Source organism: Rattus rattus, chromosome 17 (assembly GCF_011064425.1).
Source record: "Rattus rattus isolate New Zealand chromosome 17, Rrattus_CSIRO_v1, whole genome shotgun sequence".
Taxonomy (NCBI): domain Eukaryota; kingdom Metazoa; phylum Chordata; class Mammalia; order Rodentia; family Muridae; genus Rattus; species Rattus rattus.
This window is the reverse complement of record NC_046170.1, coordinates 37401536-37424397: the sequence shown is the minus strand read 5'-3', so window position 1 is coordinate 37424397 and position 22862 is coordinate 37401536. Positions and strand designations below refer to the sequence as shown.

General features: G+C 46.0%; 1 protein-coding gene across 1 annotated transcript in view; it reads right to left on the bottom strand.

Moving 5' to 3' along the window:
* Positions 1-1363: 1363 nt before the first annotated feature.
* Hsd17b2 (hydroxysteroid 17-beta dehydrogenase 2) overlaps positions 1364-22862 on the bottom strand; it is a 65897-nt gene continuing 44398 nt past the window's right edge. Inside the window, exons 3-5 of the mRNA XM_032887846.1 lie at positions 21042-21227; positions 10600-10737; positions 1364-1787 (exon numbers count right to left, since the gene is read on the bottom strand). Of these exons, the coding sequence (XP_032743737.1) occupies positions 1447-1787; positions 10600-10737; positions 21042-21227 (665 nt within the window). The 3' untranslated portion in view covers positions 1364-1446. The remainder of the gene's footprint in view (positions 1788-10599; positions 10738-21041; positions 21228-22862) is intronic.

The following is a 22862-nucleotide window of genomic DNA, read 5'->3' as shown; positions in this document are numbered from 1 at the left end:
GAGACCTTCCTCAAGGGAATAAAGCAGAAGGTGTTACAGCAGGACCCTGGATATGTTCTTCCAGCCACCATTCACCTGTGCACCACACATGCTCTGTCTCTCCGTCTGTCTCTCTATCTCCTCTGTCTCTCCTCTCTCTCTCTCTCTCTCCTTCTCCTCCTCCTCCTCCTCTCTATCTCTCTGTCTCCTCTGTCTCTGTCTCTCTGTCTCCTCTGTCTCTCCTCTCTCTCTCTCCTCTGTCTGTCTCTCTCCTCTGTCTGTCTCTCTGTCTCCTCTGTCTCTCCTCTCTGTCTCTGTCTCTCCTCTCTGTCTCTGTGTCTCTGTCTCTCCTGTCTCTGAGTCTCTGTCTCTGTGTCTCTGTCTCTCCTGTCTCTGAGTCTATGTCTCTGTCTGTCTCTGTCTCCTCTGTCTCTGAGTCTCTGTCTCTCCTGTCTCTGAGTCTATGTCTCTGTCTGTCTCTGTCTCCTCTGTCTCTGTGTCTCTGTCTCTCCTCTCTGTCTCTGTGTCTCTGTCTCTCCTGTCTCTGAGTCTCTGTCTCTGTGTCTCTGTCTCCTCTGTCTCTGAGTCTCTGTCTCTCCTCTCTGTCTCTGTTTCTGTCTCTGTCTCTTCTCTCTGTCTCTGTCTCTCTGTCTGTGTCTATGTCTGTGTCTGTCTGTCTGACTCTCTCTCTCTCTCTCTCTCACACACACACACTTCAAGCAGAGCATGTGGGAGGTATCAGCTGAAAGATAAGGAGTTTGAAGCCATTCTTGCTTCCTTGGCTACACAGTGATTTCTGAGGCCAGCCAGGGCTGCATGAGATCTATCTCAGAGTAAAAACAAATAAAAATGAACTGCCACTGTAACCCCAACTTTAAGTTGCCACCCACCCTGCCCGGAGGCCAGCAGCACATGGCAAAACTAGCCAGTACCAGAAAGGTTACATTTGCTAAGGACTGGAGTAGCTGTCAGTATCTTTGAGCAAGAAGAAATGATCAAATTGAGTAGACACTTTGATTTGTTGAGACATAATACTAGTACACACTTAATAGAATTCAGTACGATATAAACACATACATATATGTGTATACACACATATGTGTATGCATATATATAATGCATATATAATATATACATACATACAAATGTATATTTATGCTGGGAAAGGGAAAACTTCCTGGGCTCGGTTTGTCAGTATAGTAACTGTCCGAAGTGGTCTAGAACTACCTGTGAGCGGCATCTGAGAGGAAAGCCTGTCTCTGATTGGTGCTTCTGAAGGAACAATGTTTCAGTTGTGCTCGCTCTCCATTGTGCTCCCTGTTACCACCCTCCAGTCCTCTTCCCACCAAGTCACAGGGAACAGACAGGTTTCAAAACAAGAATCTGAGGTAGAAAGTTAGTTTAATAAGAGGTTTCCCTTTCATCCTAAGCATGTGGCATTTCCCACCCTACCCGGGCCTTGTTCTTCTAACTTGTTGTCCTTAAAGCTCTTGGCATGAGTTTTGGAGTAAAATGGTTTCTCAAAATATAGTCCAATAAGCTGGTTGGGGAGTAGGTCGCGAAGCAGATCCACAGGTAAGTCATTCTCCCTGAGGAATAAAAGGAAGAGGGGTTCCTGGCACAAATGGCGTGCTGGATGTCCCGCAGCACAGGGGTGATATCCGGGTTGGACATCTCTCTCATGACCGGGAGGGTGAGCTTCTGCGTATGGACATATTCCTGTCCATAGTTCTCCTGAATCTCTTTGGAAAAGTGGTCCAGGATCTCCTTCTCCGTTTTATCCCAACTGTCCTGTGAGCCTACGATGTCTGGAACACAGGAAAAAAGGGAGGCAGATGATCATGAACCAGTTTCTCTCTCCCCCTTTCCTCCCTCTACATCCTCCCGTATACCTCTCCTTGAACTTTTTCAGATTTATAGCCCCTTTTTACACAGTGTGCATAAAGTTGCCGGCATGTATGTTTTCAAGGATGACCACTTAGACATGCCAGAGTAGAGGGGGAGAGCTCACCAGATCCCAGACCTGCACAAAGAACTTCCGGCAACTAAGGAATGCTGGGACGGAGGGAGAGCACACCTGGGAAGCGCACACCAGTGAGCCATCCAACGGCCATCTAATGGTCAGCTCTGTGCATTTGGTTCACAGTGAACGCTTCACAGCATCACTGATTCGCATTTCCAAACCTGCACGTGACGCTGGAGAAATGACCCAGTGGTTAAGAGCACTTCCTACTTCTGCACCTGACCTTTGGTTCCCAGCACACACACAAGGTGACCCACAACGGCCTGTGACTCCATCTTCAGGGCATCTGGTACCCTCTCCTGATCTCCACAGGCATAGACATACGTGGGTGCACATTGCAAACACTCAGGCACACACACGCACACAAAATAAATCGTTTAAGCCTAAATATGGATAAAGACAGCTGGCTGGGATTTTCACAAACTGAAGAGCCCAGCTAGAGAGCAGCCAGTCCAAAAATGAGAGGAGTGCTCTCTTCCCGGTCCTCTCTTAGACCCTTCTCAAGTGCCACTGTCCTTGCTAACAAGGGCAGGCTCATTCTGTCTGTTTTGAGCACTTAACTCTCTGGTGTCAGCTTTTTTGCTCGACAGTGTGTGTGTGTGTGTGTGTGTGTGTGTGTGTGTGTGTGTGTGTGTGTGTGTGGTGTTTGCTGTGTGTGGCATATGTGTGTGTTTCTCTGTGTACAGTGTGTATAGTATATATGTGGTGTATGTGTGTGTAGTGTGTGTGTGTATGTGTGTGTGTGGTGTTCACTGTGTGTGATTCTGCGTGTGTAATGTATTGTGTGTTTCTCTGTGTGTGTAATGTGTATGTGTGTGTGTGTGTGGTGTATGTATGTATATGTGTATGTGTTTGTGTGTATGGTGTTTGTGTGAGTCTGCATGTGTGGTATATGTGTGTGTTTCTCTATGTGTAGTGTTAATATATGTGTGTGTGCATTGTGTGTGTGGTGTATGTTTGTGTTTCTGTGTGTGTAACGTGCATATATGTGTCTGTGTGTGTGGTGTATATATGTGTCTGTTTCTGTGTGTAATGTGTATGTGATGTATGTGTGTCTCTATGTGTGTAATGTGTATATGTGTGTGATGTATGTGTGTGTCTATGTGTAATGTATATATGTGTGTGATGTATGTGTGTCTCTCTGTGTGCAATGTGTATGTGGTGTATGTGTCTGTCTCTGTGTGTGGTGTATGTGTCTGTTTCTATGTGTGTAATGTGTATGTAATGTATGTGTGTGCCTCTGTATGTAATGTATACATGTATGTGATGTACGTGTGCGTCTCTGTGTATAATGTGTATGTGTGTGATGCATTCACAAGTGATATGCCCATTCTCTTTATTGTATAGCTTTACATTGTATAAATATTGCCCAAAATGTAGATACGATACATTACAATGAAACTTGGTCTTGGGTTTTCGTTTGCAGCTCTTACAGACGTGGCTGATGGAGCATTCTAGCACATGTCTTCTCATGGTAATTATGTGTGTAAAACATAATGCCTACAATATAGCATCTAATATATGATCTATTCTGTGTGCATAAATATGTAAATACACACACAGCATGCACATATAACTTATTAAATCTACAAACAGTACCTACTTCTTCTGTATTGAAAATTTAGTACGCAGCTTACAATCTTTTCTGTGTGTAATTTTAAACATTAAATATGTTTTTAATATAATTCCAATACATGTTTAAATTTTATTATGTAAATGACATGATTAGGTAGAAATACATCTTAACATGCCTGCTTGTTACATGAAATTAAATAAAATATATTTGCTTTAAAACATAGCAGCAATGCCTGCTTATTTTGTGAGTAAAGAGGAGATGTGAGCATCTTTAAAATCAGTCTTCTTTGATGTGACTAACAGTTTTGCATGCCCCTCCATAATTCCTCCTTACTCATGTACTTATGCATACAGAAGGCTACATCTTCTTTTATCAAGAAGGAACAACAACAACAACAACAAGTTGTAATCTGCATTTTCCTGGTCAAGGGCTGTAGAGCTGTGGTTTGTAGCAGAGCGATAGACTTCTTTGAACAGCTTTCAGGCAGCCATTTGCCCTCACAGCACTGCCAGTCAGCCCTTGCTAGGTTTTGCTGCTGCAACGCTGAAGTCCACAAACTCACAGCATAGATGTAAGCTTTCTTTTTGCACTGTCTCCAAAGAGCACTCCAGAGTGCAGACAGCTGGTTAAAAAACATGAGCAGTTTTTGAACAGCTACTACCAGATTATCCCTCGAAAACGCCATGGACCCTCACACTCTGTCCTGCTAGCTGGCTGACTGTGGGATGCTCCTTCATTGGCTAGTGTATGAAGTGCCTGGACAAAGTGTTGGACCCCCAAAGTCCAGCAAAGCTGGGAGAATGGTAGCGAGCATCCAGTGGCCTATTTCTCCTCGTGAGGCACAGCACTGCAGGTGGAGAAATAATTACCCAGCAATTGAACTGGAGGTTGAACCTTGCGAAACACTCTTGCTTGCCTGTCATGTCTATTCTGACGTATCTCTCCAACCCCTGATCAAAGGCTAGAGGATTTCTGTCTCTCCTCGCTTCACTGATTTCTTTTTCTTTTTTTATTGACTTTTAAAAATTACATGTATCAGTATATATCTCTCTGTGTATATATATATATATATGTATATATATGAATGTTATATGTTGTATAGGGGATGAGGATGACCTATGTATCTATATATCTATGAATCTATGTGTATATGTATGCATGTGTGTATGTAGTATTATGCATGTATATGTATGTATGTTTCTATCTATCTATCTATCGATGTATCTATCTGAATGTTGTATATGGGGTAGGGATCATTTGTCTATGTATCTATGTTTCTATGTATCTATATATATATATATATGTTTCTATGTGTGTGTATGTATGTATGTATGTATGTATCTATCTATCTATCTGAATGTTGTATATGGGGTGGGGCTCATTTGTCTATGTGTCTATGTTTCTGTGTATCTATTTATGTTTCTATCTATCTATCCACCTACCCATCCATCCACCCATCCATCCATTCATCCATTCACCCATCCATCCATCATCCATTCATCCATTCATCTATTCATCCATTTATCCATTCATCCATTTATCCACCCATCCATCTATCTATATGAATGCTATATAGTGGATGGGGATAGTATGCCTGCTTATCTATCAGTCTGTCTGTCTGACTGTCTGTCTGTCTGTCTATCTATCTATCTGGATGTTTATGTGGGGTGTGGATGGCCCTCATGCCACCATGCTTATGTGGCCACCAGAAGACAGCTTGCAGAATTAGTTTTTCCACCATGTGGGTCCTGGGGAGGTGACAACACTTAGGTCATCAGGCTTGGCATCAAATGTCCTTACCCACAGATTCATCTCCCACCTCTTCCTGAACTAACCACATTTGAGAAGACACTGTCTAGAGCCCCCAGTCCTCCCCCTCTGGGTGACAAAGCCACCAGCCTTTTGTCAACCATCACCTATTACTTCAGGCATACATCACCCATCCTTCTCTCAGCACTGTGGAGCAACACGCCGTCCATCTAACCTGCGTCAAAATTCTATCTTTGCTTTAGATCAGCTCTGTGGCTGGGGATTTTCTCACTACAAGAAAAACCTGGAGCTATTCCATTGCCTCCTCCATAGGTGAGAACAGAGTGAAACAGCACAGGAAATTAGCATGTTTAATATGTGCCAGGCATGCAACACCTTGACTACTTATTGTAGGACATTATATAAAAAAATATATATGATCAGGGTCCTTCACAGTTCTCAGGAGCTCCACGCCATTTTCTTTGTAAGTTCCTTTCTTGCTCCTACCTTCAATCAAATAAAAATGCAGGGTGTAATCCTCTAGACCCTCTGTTCTCTGGCTCCCTGCCTTCGGAGAGCTCATCAGTGCCCAGCTACACATGGAGATGGCCTAGTATGGAAGACAGAGCCCAGATGGAGGCACTGGAGATCTGTCCTCAGACTCCCCCTCACTACAATGTACCAGGAGCCTGCACTGGGACATATTCCCCACCCTGCCTCACTGCCTTCACCTGGAACATGTTAATTAATCCTGTCCTGTATATATTCAATATGGAACTAGACGAGATTCCCAACAGAACAATTACATTTTAAGAAGATGGAAATGCTGAGTTCACCAATGTTGAGTTCACCAATTTGCTCATTGTACAGTATGACACATACACACACACACATGCATGCCCCACACACACATACACATACACATAGCAGACACACACATATTCACACACCACACACACACACCACACATACCACACACACATACACACACCACACACACACCACACATACCACACACACATACACACACACCACACACACCATACATATACACACACACCACACACACCATACACATACACACACACACACACACACATACACTCCACACATACACACACACACACACACGCACGCCCCACATACACATACACATAGCAGACACACACATATTCACACACCACACACACACACACACCACACACATACCACAAACACCATAATGAATTTCAGCCACACCCAGCATAGATGACCTGTAAAAGCACAATGTTGACCAGAAGACAACAATGAAAATGCAGACATTAATCCTCCAAGCCAGTGCAGCCAAACTTCTGTCCAAGGGTGGATAACTGGACTTAAGTCCTCAAAGAAAAGCCAACACATCGCCATTATAACACGAGAAGAGCTAGGTATCTTTTGGAGAAGTAAAGGGGTTCTATAGGGTCTTCTAGGTGCTAGATTCTTTGTTGATCTAAGTACTCAGGTGCTTGTGTTAAGTTGTTAAATGGTGAGTGTCATACCTTTTCTATGTTTATGATATAGTTCTTCATGGAAACAGTAAGGTCAACTACTGTTGTGGTAAAAATTAGAAAGGAGTGTTTTCTATTAGTTTCTGAGAGCCGGATCCGCTCATTCTGACTGCTACCTTACCACAGGGTCTGCAAGCCCACAAGCTGCCCTCTTCCGGCTGTCTCCCTTTTAGCTGCCCTCTCTGTACAGTCCCCTTGGTGGTAGTTACCATGCCTGGCACACAGACACACACACACACACACACACACACACACACACACACACACACACACACACACACACACACACAAACACACACATACACACATACACGCATACACACACATACACACATACACGCATACACACACATACACAACACACACATACAAACACACACACACACACACACACACACACACACACACACACACACACACACACACACACACACACACACACACATACACACACACACACACACACACACACACACACACACACACACACACACACACACACACACACACACACACACACACACACACACACACACACATACACACACACATATACACACATATACACACATATACACACAACACACACACACACACACACACACACATCTCATTCTGTAGTCCCTGTGCATTCTCACTCCTCACAAGCAACCAACCAGATCCACACACTCCAATTGCCTCTCAGCCATTTCTTTCATATGCTGTCCTGTTTAGCCCGGTAAATCAAAGCTCCAGAAACTTATAATTCAGCAATTAGATTTACCTGTTAATTTCTCAATCCATAATACATACAATAAATTCACACTGCCAATTAATAAAGATAGAAACTGCCCACCTAGACAAAATTGACCTGGACCACCTGGATTGGAATCATTTTTCTCCATCATCGTCTTCATCTCAATTCCACCCCCCACTCCCCTACCCACCCTGCTCCTTCTCCTCCTCTGCCCTAAACTTTTCCCCATCTACCCTTCCTTCTCGTCCAATGATAGGCTGGACTTGCCTTGCTGCATAATGAATCATCCTACAGACTAAACCTAGCATGTATGGGACTACGTGATGCTGGACCTGCTAAGAGATGCTCCCCAGAAACGTCAGCAGCAAGAGCTCCCTAAGCCCTTTAAAGCACAAATTAACACCAGCCTGCTCCTTTTTCCAAAGGGAGCCTTACACAGGTATTCTGGAATTTTCCTTTGGCTCATAGGCCCATCCTAATGCTTGATTCTACTGGCAGGTGTCAAGTCCAATTCAAGGCCAGCAAGAATGTATTAGTAGGTAAAGTCACTAGCCACCAAGCCTGTGTTTTGATCTCTAGGAATCCCATGGTGGAAGGAGAGAACCAGCTCCCAAAAGTCGTTCTCTGACCTCGGTGCATGTGCCATTGTGTGTGGACGCCTACATGTAAATGTACCGAAAGTAACAAATAAGGATGTGCAAAGAAGCACAGTGCAGCACTTCCCTGGTCCACCGGCTCCGAGCTAGCTTTCCCCTCTCTAAAGATTTATTTACTTATTTTATATGTAAGTACACTGTAGCTGTCTTCAGACACACCACTAGAGAGCAGCGGATCCATTCCAGATGGTTGTGAGCCACCATGTGGTTGCTGGGATTTGAACTCGGGACCTCTGGAAGAGTTGTCAGTGCTCTTAACCACTGAGCCATCTCTCCATCACCCCTTTCTCCTTTCTAGAACACCCTTCTTTGCCTTCTATCCCAGTCTGACTTTGGTAGATTTTCTTCTCTATCAACTTCCAGTAGTCTCCTCCCCACTGGGGAGTTTGGGCTAGAAACCCCTCAAAAGATAACATTTTCTCTCCATTTTCAATTACCCTGATCTCCCTTCTCAGCATATACGGCTAATGTTCAGTTTTACCTGTCCAGTGGTTCCTGAGCCTCCTCCACAGCCTGGTAAGTTTCCCATCTGCTAAGTGCTTCCGGCCAAGGTTTTCTTTATAAATTTTGCCTTGTGCATTTGGCTTACAATACCTTCCAGTTTGTGGTCTTTATTAGATGTGCCTCTCAGGCCCCTACCAACATAACCAATTACATGTCTTATGGTCCAAAAAAAAAAAAAAAAAGTGGATGTACTTTCTGTCTCTGCCCTGCCCAAGTTCAGAAATTCAAGGGGTGGGGGATGGGGAAAGGACCACATCTCCCATGAAAGAAGGAGGTGGTCCTGTTTTCTAAAGGAGAGGAGAGAAATGCCATTTCCAAAACACAGAGAGGCCAGGAAAGAAAGTGATCTTGCAGGGATAAAATGGGATGCTAATGTTACTCGTGCCTTCATTCCCTTTGTTTAAGAGCAATCCCTTAAACCTAAATAAACAAACCCAGCAAGATGCTAATGGATGCCATATTGGAAGTGGGATTTAGTTGTCTCAGGAAAATCAGTGAGAATCCATTGGGGTCATTTCTGGGCTGTGCTCCCTTCAAAGCAAATAAATCTTAGGTATAGAGGAAGAGATTGTGAGGAAGTTCGTGTTCTGAGGGGGCACCAAGGGTCCTAGGTTTGCACTTAACATGGCCTTTGCTTGTTTATAGTATCTGGGCCCTCTCTTCCTTTTCCAGAAGAAAGCTGAGAAGAGAATCATCCAATTGGCACTTGCTCTTAAAGGTCAGATGAAGCCCGTTTTCCCACTGAGTGCATAGTAACTCTCTCCAAACTCCTGCATGAAGAGGCTGACCATACTCTAGCCCAGCCTTAACAATATCGGCCCCTATTCTAAAAGGCATGAGCCCTTCTGAATACCTGCTTAAGAAGGTTCACCACCGGTAGAAGAACTCACTATTGTTCCAGCAAACATAACCTTGATGGTGGTTTCTGGTCTCTCTTAATTGGAGAATTCACTCAAAAGGTTGTTCAATCGTGTGTATATTTATGTATCCCCTGCAACTCAAGGTCCTAGGAGCTTGTTCTTTTGGGGAATCCTCCAGAAGGACCAGACCTGACTCCCAGTCTCTATAAAGAGGTCGAGTCCTAAAGTCTTCCCCTCCACACTGATCCATCCTTAGTACTTTTAAGTTTGCTGACTTGGCTGAGCCTTCTTTTCCCAATTCCCCATCCTTGCTCTCCCCACCCCTTCAGCCCCATTTAAGCATCCAAGCTGGGGCTAGAGAGATGGTTCTGCAGTTAAGAGTACACGTTGCTATTGCAGAGGGCCAGAGTTCAGTCCCCAACACTGACATAGGATGATTCATAACTGCCTATAACATCAGCTCCAGGGGATCCAACATCCTTTTCTGGCCTCCCCAGGTACTTGCCTGCATGTGCATGCACACATAAACAGACATGTGTTGACACACATAAATAAAAATAAATTGGATTGGGGAGATGGCTCAGCAGTTGGGAGAACTGACTATTCTTCCAGAGGTCCTGAGTTCAATTCCCAGCAACCACATGGTGGCTCACACCATCTATAATGGGATCTGATGCCCTCTTCTGGTGTGTCTGACAGCTACAGTGTTACTCATATAAATAAGTCTTAAAAAAATAAAACTATATCCATGTTGTTTTAAAAATTAGTTAATTAATTAAAAATAAACTATTTAAAACACCCACATCACATCTACATGGTCAGCTTTGCACTTGGCTCAAGCTGAATCAAACAGGTCTTCACTACCAACACCCATCTGTGTTCATCTCCCACAACCCTGAGGGTTCAGTGGTGTCCTAACCGATCAAGACAAACATCAGGGTCCCTCTCAGAATGACTGTTGTAGATCTATTGGGCTTGGGTACCTACTTGTTTGGAAGCCTCCAGGATGGATGGTGACGACTTTGACTCCCCATTTGGCAAGCTCTTGCCTGATGATGGATGAGAACATGCTTATAGCCGCCTTCGTGGAGGCGTAGGCGGCCACCATCTGAAATGGAATCATGGCTGTGGGAAGAGCGGGAGAAAAAAAAATAGGGTTTGATATCTTCACTCATTCATCCGATAAATATTTAAAGTACCTAACTATATCCCAGGAACTGATGTCAACAGTGACCGGGTCAGGCAAAGGTATGCAAGGTCCTGCTGAATCCAGGTGAGCGCCTGTTCTGAGTTGTGACATCATGGGACCTTCCAGGGTTCTGTGGTGTGGATGTATTTATTTCTAAATGAGACGCGATTGGTGTGGGAATGGCAACATCTGCTCATGGCCTTCAACTTTTGTGGTGTTCATTCTGAAGTTCTACCTAATGTATCATTGGGAGTGGGGGTGGATGGGGTCCACACTTCAACCACCATGACAATATCCAACCAATTAGATTCAGTACTAGTTACAACAAGGAGCGACATCTACTATGGCGTGCTGTGGGGGCCTTTCTGAAAGGAACATGAGACGTATTCATCTGCGACGAACAAATATTCATTGCCCTCCTATATCACATTTAGTGTAGTACATGGAGCCCTAAGCTGGGCCTGGTTGCAGGGCAAGGAAGGAGCTTTACAGGGGAGGCTCAAAGGAAATATGGAAGTGTAAGTTATCTCTTTGGAATAAAGGGCCCTCCAAGATGTGGTTAAGACGTTATGATCACTAGGCAAGGTCATTCCAGATTAGGAGCTGGAGAGATGGCTTAGTTGGTAAACAGCTTACAGTGCAAGCACAGACACATGAATTCAGATCCCCAGTACACATGTAAAATCCCGGTGTGATGGTGCACGTCTAGAATCCCAGCACCGGAGAAGCAGAGATAGGCAGAACCCTCAAACTCATTGGCTAGCCAGCCTAGTGGAGTCGATGACCTCCAGGTTCAGTGAAAGACTCTCCAAAAACTAAGGTAGAGAATGATCCAAGAGGAGCCCAGATGTCTAACTCTAATCTCCTCATGCATATGCACACAGATACGTACACTCATATGAGCGCGCGCGCGTGCGCACACACACACACACACACACACACACACACACACACACCACACGTACACGCAAATAAATAACAACAACGAACAAATAATGAATAAATGGAATGGATTGGGCCCCAAGTCCACTCAGGGGTGTTTTTATAAGAAAGCAAAGGATAGGACCCCAGAGGCGCAGAAGGGAAGGAAGGCTATGTGAGGGCAGGGGCACAGGTTTTGGGTCTGCTGGGAGAAGCCCAGCAGAAAATGGAAGCGGCAAGGTTAAGCACTCCTCCAGAGACTTCAGGAGATGCAGCCCTACTAAGTCTTTCATTTGGCTTGTGGTCCTCCGGAACCGTGAAAGAATAGACTTCTGCTTTAAAGTCACTTGGTTTGTTACAGGAAGCTGCTCCAGGTAGGTTCTAGGTGGGAAAATGGCACTGGGAGAGTTGCAAACATCTGAATCTCAGCACTAAGGAAACCTGACAGCATCCCCAGGAAAACGGGAACAAGGACATGACCTTTAGCATGATGGAGGATTCTCCTGGCCAAAAGAGATCCACTCGGTGACTGCCTACACGGATACATTTATACAGTAGACTACACCACAGCCATTAAAAGCCATGAACTTAGTATGTGTAGTCACAGGAAGGTCTCATCATAATTATAGGGAGAGAGGGAGCTGAGCAAAATTGAGTGTGTGCTCTTTGTTGTGACCGTATTCACCTAAATTCCAAAAGAGGAAAACTAACCTATAACGAGAGAAACATATCACTGGCCACACGTACAATGGAAGAGCTACAGACCTAGCTGTGCTCCCTAAAATCTAGATATGGAACCTCAAGCCTAGAGAGATGGCTCAGCTAGTGCTGTCAAAGAGAACCTGAGTTCAGTTCCTAGCACTTAGATCAGGCCGCTGTTCACAAGGGCCTGTAACTACAGCCCCAGGGAATCCGATGCCTTCTTCTTGCCCCTGTGGGCATGATACACCCATGCTGACATACAGTCATCAACACAGGCACACTCATAATTAAAAATAAATGTAAAACCTTCAACTGGACCTCTAGAACCCGAGTAGGATTGTATTTGGAGACAGGGGCTTTGGAATGTGATAACGTCAGAAGGACAGATCCCTTATGGTGTAGTTAGTGCCCCTTTAAAATGAGACACTAATAGCTTCTTCATTTGTATTCTCTGTCTCTGTCTCTGTCATCTCTGTCTCTGTCTGTCTGTCTGTGTCCATAATATTAGGACACAGAGAGGGGATAGTAAAAACACTGTTCTAGTTCTGTTTCTATTGCTGTAATAAAACGCCCTGACCAAAGACAACTTAGGGGAGGAAATGGGTTGTTTGGTTTATACTTCCAGGTGACTCCATTATTGCTTGAGGCCAGTGAAGAACCTGAAACAGAAACAGATGCCACTTGCTGGCTCATCCTTCGCTACTTTTCTTGTACAACATCTGCCTAGGGAATGCTGCTGCCCAGAGTGGACATCAATTAATGATCAACACTCACCCACCCCCATCCCAGACATGCTCAGAGACCAATCAGATTTAGGCAATGACTCAGGCTGTGTCAAATTGACAAGCAAATGCTAAATGCTCTCTTAGCCACTTTTAAAAGGTCGAGTGTTGGTAATATGATTAACATTGCCCACCAGATTTGTAGAACTTTTCCATCATGCATTACTGGGACACTAAAAGACCTGTTATTGGCTGGCTAAACAAAAAATCTCTCATTATGATCTAAATGTGTTTCCCCAAATTTTACATTGAAGTGGTAATCCCCAATGTGGCTATATTTTAGAGATGGGACCTCTAAGGAAGTAATTCAGATTAGTTGAAATCACAAGGCAGGGAACCTAACTTCCTAATATCAGGTGCCCTTCCTTTGGTGACATATAGAGATAGTAACCACCTTCAAGGTAAGAAGAGTATTCTCACCAGCTACACTACACAGTGATACTTTGATGTGGGGCTTCCCGCCTCCATGGCTCTAACTATATTTCTCTTATTTAAGCCATTTGACCTATGGTATTTCATGATGACAGCTTTGGTTGACTAACACATCCGATCAACAGTATGACATTTTTTTGCCCAACCACATACAGGACCATAGACTCTTCCCACCTCTCCTAAGTCATGATAGCAAACTTATTTATGTACACACTATGAGCATGGTTGTCCCCCCAACAATCCTCTCAGTCCCTGTTCTGTCTCTCCCTCTCCTTCTCCCTCCCCCCTCTCTTTCCCTCTCCCCACCTCTCTCACAGCTTCTCTGTCTTTCTCTTGTGGTATGTGTGTGTGTGTGTGTGTGTGTGTGTGTGGTGTGTGAACTGTGTATGTATGTGTGTTTGTGCACATGTGCATGAACATACATTTGCACATGTGTGTACATGTTCGTCTGGAGGCTTCCTCTGACACTCCCCCCATTGTCTTTTGAGACAAGGTCTTTCAATAAACTCGAGATTACTGATTGGCCAACAGGCTAGCCAATAAGTTCCAGTAATACCCCAGCGCTGGGGCCACTGCCCACTATCACCTTGGCTTTTATGTGGATCCAAACCCAGGTGCATGTTTGCCAGTTCCTCAGCTCCACCTCCTCTGCCTCTGTGACCCACTTAGGACCTTGTCTCCTGTCCCTGTCGAGTAAATAAACTGAGGATGTGAATTTCCACTCCCTATGCATAGGCTGGAAGTTGCTCTTGCCTGAGGGTAAGTTAGGAATGTGTCCTAAGGTCTGGCTGGCCAGTCTTGATGTCCTACATAAAGCCTCACGCACTCCACCGTCAGAATGATCAACTTCCCACACAGGGAGCCTTGCTTCTTACAGATTTGCTTTAGTGTCTTTAATTATGCATGTGTGTCTGTGTACTGGCGTGGGCATGTATACCCGAGCCCGTGACGGTCAGACGGTCACCTTGAACTGGGAGTTACAGGCAGTTGTGAGATGCTGTAGCCCAGTGTGGGTACTGGAGCCTAACTTGGGTCCTCCACAAGAGCAAAGGGAGCTCTTAACTACTGAGCTAACGCCCCAGCCCCAGGATGGCCCCCTCCCCCCTTTTCAGCTTGAAGCTAAGGTATGTTGAGGAGTTAAGGGAGAGAGGAAACATTTCGAATAAATCTCCTAGTAACACAGCAGCGGGCAGAACACTGCAGTCTTTCCCAGAGACTACAGGACAAAGCTCGAAGGTCACCTTAGCTCATTCACACCCTGGTAGGTCTCCTAGCCAAGGCTACCCAGACCTAATCTCAGGAGAACACCATGAGGTCTCTCTCGCCTAGCTTCTCATTCTTCCAAGATGGGCTGAAACTGGCTCTGAGAACAGAGTCCATTCCTCTGACCCACTTTCCCACACTGAACTACAAACCCTTCCCTTGACCTCAGGAGAGTCAGGTTTACTGATTCCTCCAAGGAATCTCAAACTCCAAACAGCACTTGACGGCCTCCTCGTCATTTGAAGGTCTTTGAGACTCTGACGAGCTGCTAGGTGCCACTCCAAAATCAAGGTCCAGCGCCTTGCTCTGAAAAGAGAGAGCAAGAGCTGCAAGTTCTCAGGTCCGACTCTAGATGCAGTAAGGCAGGCATAGGGGGGTGGGACCCAGAAAATCTGTTACCATGGTAAAGCACACAACATAAACATCATATTACATAACGTGAAGTCGGCTATACCGACTTCTTCAAAGTGTATGATTCTGCAGTGTTTGGTCTGTTCAGCTCTTGGCTTCTGTCATCAAGACCACTTAACGTCTCTGTCCATCACTTCCGTCTGTTGGAACAGTCTCATCACCTCAGAAGGAAAGGCCGCACCCATGAGGTCATCATTCCTCTGTCAACTACCTATTCTACTTCCTGTCTCCCTGGTTCCCCCGTTGCAGACAGCTCACAGAAAAAGAATCATAGGCTGCTTGGCCTTCCATGTCTGGCTTCTGTCTAGAAATCGTGGTGCTGATGTTTCGAGGTCTGCCTGCAGTGTTTAATGTTTTCAGGGCTGATCCACGCTGTCTTGCTAGGAATCAATAGTTCAGTGCCTTGTAAATGTTCCGTGTCTATTGTGTGCCACGTCTGGGAGCCATTGATGGGTTGTTTTATTCCCTTCTGCTCTTGTGAGGAACGCTGCCGTTCACAGATAGGTACCTGTGTCTATTTGAGCCCTCGCTTGCTATTCTTTGCAGTACAGACCTAGGAATAGAACCGCTGGGCCTCCTGTTGTACTGCGTTTAACTCACTGAGGGACTGGTTAATGGTTTCCACAGTAACTGCTCCAGTTTCAGTTCCCAACAGGAAGGGATAAGGATTCCTCCAGTCCCTCCACATTCTCACTGACCTATAGGTTGGTTGTTGCCATTGTTGTTGTTGTTTTAAGCTAAGATGGGGCACAGTGACAGGGGCACTGCATATTCTCAGAGAGTGGATTTGTCCTTCGTTCTGTGGGAAGGGATCTCCATGCATACACTGATTCTACTTTACTTGATTTGGTGGTGTTTCAACCAAGATGCCCTCCCAGTTCCTGGCTCAGGAGGAAAACGAGACTCAGAGGCCTGGGTGTTTGTGAATCTTCCCCATTCTACAGAGAGAATACAATAGAGGGTGGGGGAAGCAAACGTCCCCCTGAAGAGGGTGCCCACCATATGGACAGGTGGCAGGACATAAGGATTTGTCACCAAGAGGAGATGGGTATCGCTACTAGTAGAGGTTCAAGGTCATGGGTGTTTCCAAACTCCCCACAATGCTAGTGTAGCCTCCTGCTCCAAGTATCAAGGGATCAGAAGTAGGGAATAACTCCTCTACACATCTGAGCGTCATTGAGACTGCCCAGGGTTCTCCATGTGACCGTTGATAGTAAAAGCAGAGATAAGTGAGCAGCCTGTCCCTTGTCACCAGCTGATACCAAAAGAGCAAGGTTCAGAGCCGGCCTGACCCCCAAAGCCCAAGGCCGAAAGGTTGTCCTCAATGGTTCTCAGTCACGGACGCTGTGCAGCTATGTACAAATATTTACTCTGGTTTCCTAAGAAGAGAACTGGCTGGGAAAAGCTTTTAACTCCCCCCTGGAAAATTACAGATCTTCCCCCAATTCTTTAAATACTTGGTTAAATATTGATCCAACTGCCTTGCTGGGATAAGAGCTAGAGAGATAAACTTGTGTGAGGGAGATGATAAATACGCCACTACAGGGGAGTGTGTCCACCATTTTGGTAGAAAGTATAGATGTATATTTCTTGTAAAGAAGCAGCCCGCCGGGCCTAGAGGCCTTTGATTGGCTACCCAAGTCAAGTCAGGTGTATTAGCTTCGGTTGCTGCTATAACAAACCAGCCCCAACCTAGACAATGTCTGTGGGAGCTGTCTCCGTTTGCTCAGCAGACCAGCGGCCTCCTCAGAGCAGCACTGGTCTCCTTGGTGCTCTTAGCCCTGCAGTCACAGATGATTTGAATAGACTTCCTGCCTTACTGCTCAACTCTTCCTGTGCTGCAGAGAGAACCACAAAGATAACAGAGATCTCAGACTCCAGACAGTCTGGTAGATCCAGATAGCTAGGATTCCTTTTGGAGAGCAGATGCTAGTGACTGGCTTCCTGTTTTTCCCTCCACCATCACGGCTTCAAAACAAGAAACCAGTAGTAACAGGCCTTTCCAAGATATGCATGTGCCTATGTGAATTTCTGTACACCTCACACATGCAGACGCCTGCAGAAGTGAGAAGAGGGTATCAAATCCCCTGGGACTGGAGTTACAAGGGGTTGTGATCCACCATGTGGAATCTGGAGGTCAAATTCAGGTCTTATACAAGTGGTAAGTGCTCTAACCACTGAGCTATCCCCCCCAGTCCCCTACAAAAGTGTGTACATACGGAAGCCAGAGGTCAACACTACGTGTCTTCCTCGCTTTCTCTCCGCCTTACTTTTTTAGACAAGGTCACCTTGAATCTGGAACTCTCTCACTCATCTAGGATGACTAGCCAATGAGCTTCAGGTATCAGCCTGCGTCTGTCTCTCCAGTGCTAGGATTCTGGGTACATGCTGCCACAGCTGGCTTCTCATGTGGCTTCTGATTTCCTCAAAGTAATTTTTTATTATATCATGAAATTCTCTGGCCCCAGGTATTCATTCCTCTCAGTGCCTTCTGCTGAATTCTTTTGCTCCTTACCAATACATGACGGATGAAATTTTGTGCCCTTTCCAGGACAACCCCATATGCTGAGTCTTTTGCTCTCTGCGTCGTGGGCATTATACAGAGACTATTAGGATGAACTAGGTCCCCGACTTGGTGTGATGGGCCTCTGCTTAAGAAGAGACACAGACAGGAATGAATTAAAAGGGTACATCACAAAGAGGTCTCGAGCTGGTTATGGTAGCTCACACTACCCATAGGATTTGCTGAAGGAGGTAGAGGCAGGAGGATCATAAAGGGGCCTTGAAAGCCAAGAGACCTGAGGAGAAAACACTCCTGATCCACTTGTCTTAGACTTCTGGAATGGTAGGAAAAGAACCCTACCATCTAAGCAGCCCAGCCTTCAGCCACACTTTAGTCCTGCAGCCTTTGCAAATTAATGTAGAGAGAGGTGGGACTTTGGGAAGCTGCCTGTCTGTCTTCTTACAGCCCCCGCCCTGGCCGGCCGTGTATTTATGCCTCCATCTCCTGGTTTCCTGCTACTGTCATATGACCTTTATACCATCTCCTGGGTAGCTCTGTGTGTCCTACCAATGTGCTTCTTCCTAGAGTTCCTCTGAGGCACAACCTTCAGGGCCAGATTGGAAGAAGGAACACTTCATACATTTGGTGGAGGCTCGGGGAGGAGCAAAGCCAAGCGAGCTCTGTGCTTGGACATGTGAAAGGCCAACAGAACAGGGAACAACATGGGAAGGCAAGCTTGATGGGGGGGGATGGGGGAGGAACAGGCCATTTGATTTCAAACACAATGGCCTGGTATTGGTCCTAAGAAAACATTATGGTAAAGTGAGGTGCGAATCCACGCCATGGGAGGGTGAGAATGGGAGTCGAGAGAATGTTCATCTTAGAATGTTTGTCTTCACACTCTAGAAAGCTATGAAGGCAGTTAAGAACTCCTGGCCATCAGGGTGTCAAAGCCAAGCAGAAGGCACACAGGAAAGGGGCCTGTGGGGTGGGGGTGGGGAAGGGGGTGGGGGTGGGGTTTGAGTTTTTCCTTTTAAAAGATTTAAAATGATCTACATGTGTACAGATACGTGGACCTGAGCCTGGTCCTTGGGGAGGTCGGAAAGGGTGTCAGATCCCCGCGGAGCTAGAGTTACAGCTGAGTGTGAGCTGTCCTACATGAGTGCTGGGAATAAACACTAGTCCTCTCCAAGAGGGGTAAAGGCCTCTAACCACTGAGCCAGCCATCTCCTCAGCTCCCATTACAAGTTTTTAAGCTGCCCCATCCAGGTTCCATTTTCACTCCCTCACAAGTTGGCATTTCTTTCTCTTTGTGTGTCTGTGTGTATGGGCACACGTGTGTGCATTTTCCTGTTTCAGCAGGTACCCCTGGGTGAGCACATACACGGAGGCCAGAGGATAACCTCAAGTGTCATTCATCAGGTGAAATAACTTGTGTGTGTGTGTGTGTGTGTGTGTGTGAGAGAGAGAGAGAGAGAGAGAGAGAGAGAGAGAGAGAGAGAGAGGAGAGAGAGAGAGAGAGAGAGAGAGGATTTCTCCCTGGCCTGGAGCTCATCCAGCAGAGTGTGCTAGCTGGCCAACAAGCCCCAGGGCTCCCCCTGTCCCCCTCCCCAGTGCTGGGGTGAGAAGGGAAGAGCCACCAGACCCGGCTCCTTCCTGTAGGCTCTGAGAATTGACCTTAGGTCTTCATGACTGTAAGGCAAGCATTTGACAGACCAGGCCCACCTCCCCAGGCCCTTGTTTTGATTTTGAACTCTTATGGTACCGAGCTGACCACAGAAGCGATTAAGTTCCAGGTGAGTGCACTATGGGCAGGCACCACAAGGCTGATGGCGTTTATTCACCTTTTTATTGATGCTTCCTCCTGCCAGGTAGTAGGTCTGCAGCACGTAGAGCATTCAAGCCCTTACGAATGAAGGGACTGCCTGAAGCAAGAATGGAGACAGGAAAGAGAGAAACAAGGCTCATCCTCAGTGTCCAGGGGTGCCAGAGGGCATCCTGGAAGTGGGAGGGGTGAGGTGTCCAAAGTGTTTGCAAGTATAAAGGCCAAGTGCAGAATGAAGACAAAGGTAATGTGTGGCCTGTGGAGTCGTGCTGGGAAAATGTCCTAGCTGCTAATGTGCTCACTGTGCAAGCCTTAGGATCTGAGTTCGAACCCAGTCCCCTCAACTTAAAATGGGGGGGGGGTTAGGGAATGACACTCATCCTTCAGTGCCAGGGAGGTAGAGGCAAAAAAGATCCTTGTAGTTTGTTAGCTGGCCAGTCTGGCTAAATCAGTGAGCTCCAGGTTCTGTGACAGATCCTGCCCTCCCCTCCCAAAAAAGTGGAAAATTCCTTCAGCCTCTATATGTGCACACACATGTATGCAAGTACACACACAGGAATAAGTACACTTTCTCTCTCTCTCTCTCTCTCTCTCTCTCTCTCTCTCACACACACACACACACACACACACACACACACACACACACACCAATACCAGAAACCTAGCTGGACCTTTTCTTTTTACAAACTTGACTTAGAACCAACTAATCTACCAGGGAGACTAGTGTCCATCTCATAAGGAAGGAACTGGGACTCCAGAGCCCAGTCCCCTTAGATTTCCTTCTCATCCATTCAGAAACCTGAGAAAGAATTCCAGAAGGTCTCCCAAAGCTGAGGTAAACCTGGGGAACTCCTGTGTGAAGATATCTGTGGGAAAGGGTAAGGTGTGATGGCCCGATCCGAGACTGTAGCTTATGGAAAATGAGACAGCCATGTTGTTGACACATCTTGAGGCGGCCATGTTGTTGACACATCTTGGACCCAACCAACAAAGACAAGGACAACATCATGGTCAACCCTGGCAAATGGACTCAGGGTTCCCAGGGTGCACACAGAGTAATGTTCTTCACTCTTTCAACTTACAGGAAATAGCAGTGTGCTATGCTCAGAGAAGGCCAAAGAAAGGCTTCCCACAGCACCACAGTTTCCTGTGCCAAGAGCCGTGCTGTCCTACGTGTCGGAAAACCTCCAGGGATGGACATGGTAATTAACAGAAAGTGAAGTGCTTTCGCATGAGAGAATTTGAAAGGAGAGAAAGGTCAACTGATTCTGAATACACACACTGACTCATTGCGACCCAGCCCTTCTTTTGTGCGCCTGGCTCTCTTGTGTAGTCTGCAAAGAATGCTGTACACATCTAGTGACAGGTGCCTGGTGACTGTGGGCCAACAGGCCGACTCACCTCCCATGCTGCTGACGTTAACCAGCCTCCCCTTGGACTTTCTAAGTAGAGGCAGAAACACCTTGGTGACCTCGACGGCTCCGAAGAAGTTCACCGCCATGCATTTTCTGTACACGGTCATGGGAATGAGTTCCCCATCGATCGGAAAGTGGAAGACTCCAGCATTGTTGACCACAGCCCACAGTCCTGGGGACAAAACAAAACAAAACAAAACAACTGTGAGGATGGGAGAAGCTGGAGCATGTGGCTAGCTTGAGTTCTGGAACCACCAAACCTCTTGGAAAAGTAGATTTCAGACAGAATACGAACTTTCTAAACTTGGTCCCTTCCTCAAACCACGTTGGTAAGGCAATGTGAGGAGAACAAACGTGTGATAATATTAAACAATGATTTTGGAGATCCCACACTTTTAAAGTTCATTTATTTTGTGTGGGAGAGGGGGGCACTCATGCCACAGTGTGCGTGTCCAAGTCAGAGGACATCTTCTAGGAGTTGATTCTTTCCTTCCACCGTGTGGATGGTATTGACTGCACGCAGATGACCAGGCTTGACTGTAGCCACCATCTCTCACGGAGATGACCCGCCAGCCCAGTTCTTCTCTTGCCTGGTAGCCTTTTCCTATAGCCAGGAAGCTGGAAAGTCACTATGTATGGGAATAGCTGGGATCACAAGATGAGAGTCCATAGCATCATAGCATGCCAGGTTTTAAAACAGCAGTTCTCAACTTGTGGGTCTTGACTCCCACAGGGTTCATCTGTCAGACATCCTGCACATCAGACTTTTTGCATTGTGATTCATAACAGTAGCAAAACTACCGTTATGACATAGCAGTGAAGTAATTTTATGGTTAGGGGTCACCAGGACATAAGGAAATGTGTTACAATGTTGCAGTATTAGGAAGCTTGGGAGACACTGTCTTAACGTTTCAAAGCCTATGTGAAGACAGCCTTCCCTCATCTCTAAGCTAAAAGCCTAGCAACAAGAAGGAAAGTCCCAAGCAGGGTGACGGTGATGTCCTTACACCATGAGCCCTACTTCCTGGCTTGGAAGATGTGTCGCCCTGGTGAACACCAGAATCACAGCACAGTTGCTTCAGACACAATGCCAGCCCAAATCCTAGAAATTCTGAGTGGTCATGAAATAGGATCTGAGTATCTGCCTTTCCAAGTCCCAAGAGAGGTGAGGCTGGAGTTCTGTACCATCCTTGGAGAACCCTTGCCCCCAGCAGTGCTGTCTAGCCCTCTGGATACATTAGGATCCTGTGTCTCCCGACTCAAACTGCCTCCTAGCCTATTTGATCAACCTATGGCTGGGAAAGAGAAGGACCCAAGGGCCAGCAGTGTTTAAACCTTGCCAAGAGTACAGTTGAGAACTGCCCCTTAAGGAAAGAGTGGGGAAGAATGAATACAGTGATTCTAAGGCAAACAAGGCAGGAGATAGTTTAGCCTGGAACTTTCCATTAGCTCTGTGTTATTTACATTTCCCCTCTTGTAACAATGCACTCAGAAACCTAATTTCCTCATCTGCACATATCACACACACACACACACACACACACACACACACACACACACACACACACACACACCATCTTCAAGTAGTACACCTAGCAACTTCGGAAACCCTCCACCTGTGTAGTGCTACACGTTCTGTCTGTCATCTCCCAACAGCAGTATAAGTTTCCCCACCCCTGGTAATAATCATATTTAAGTATAGGTTTTTATTCATGTATATCCCCAGCATATCCAGGTATGAAGAATAGAAGAGCTGATTCAGCCCAAACTGGTATTGGGTGTGGATGCAGTAACCCCTATTCGTCAG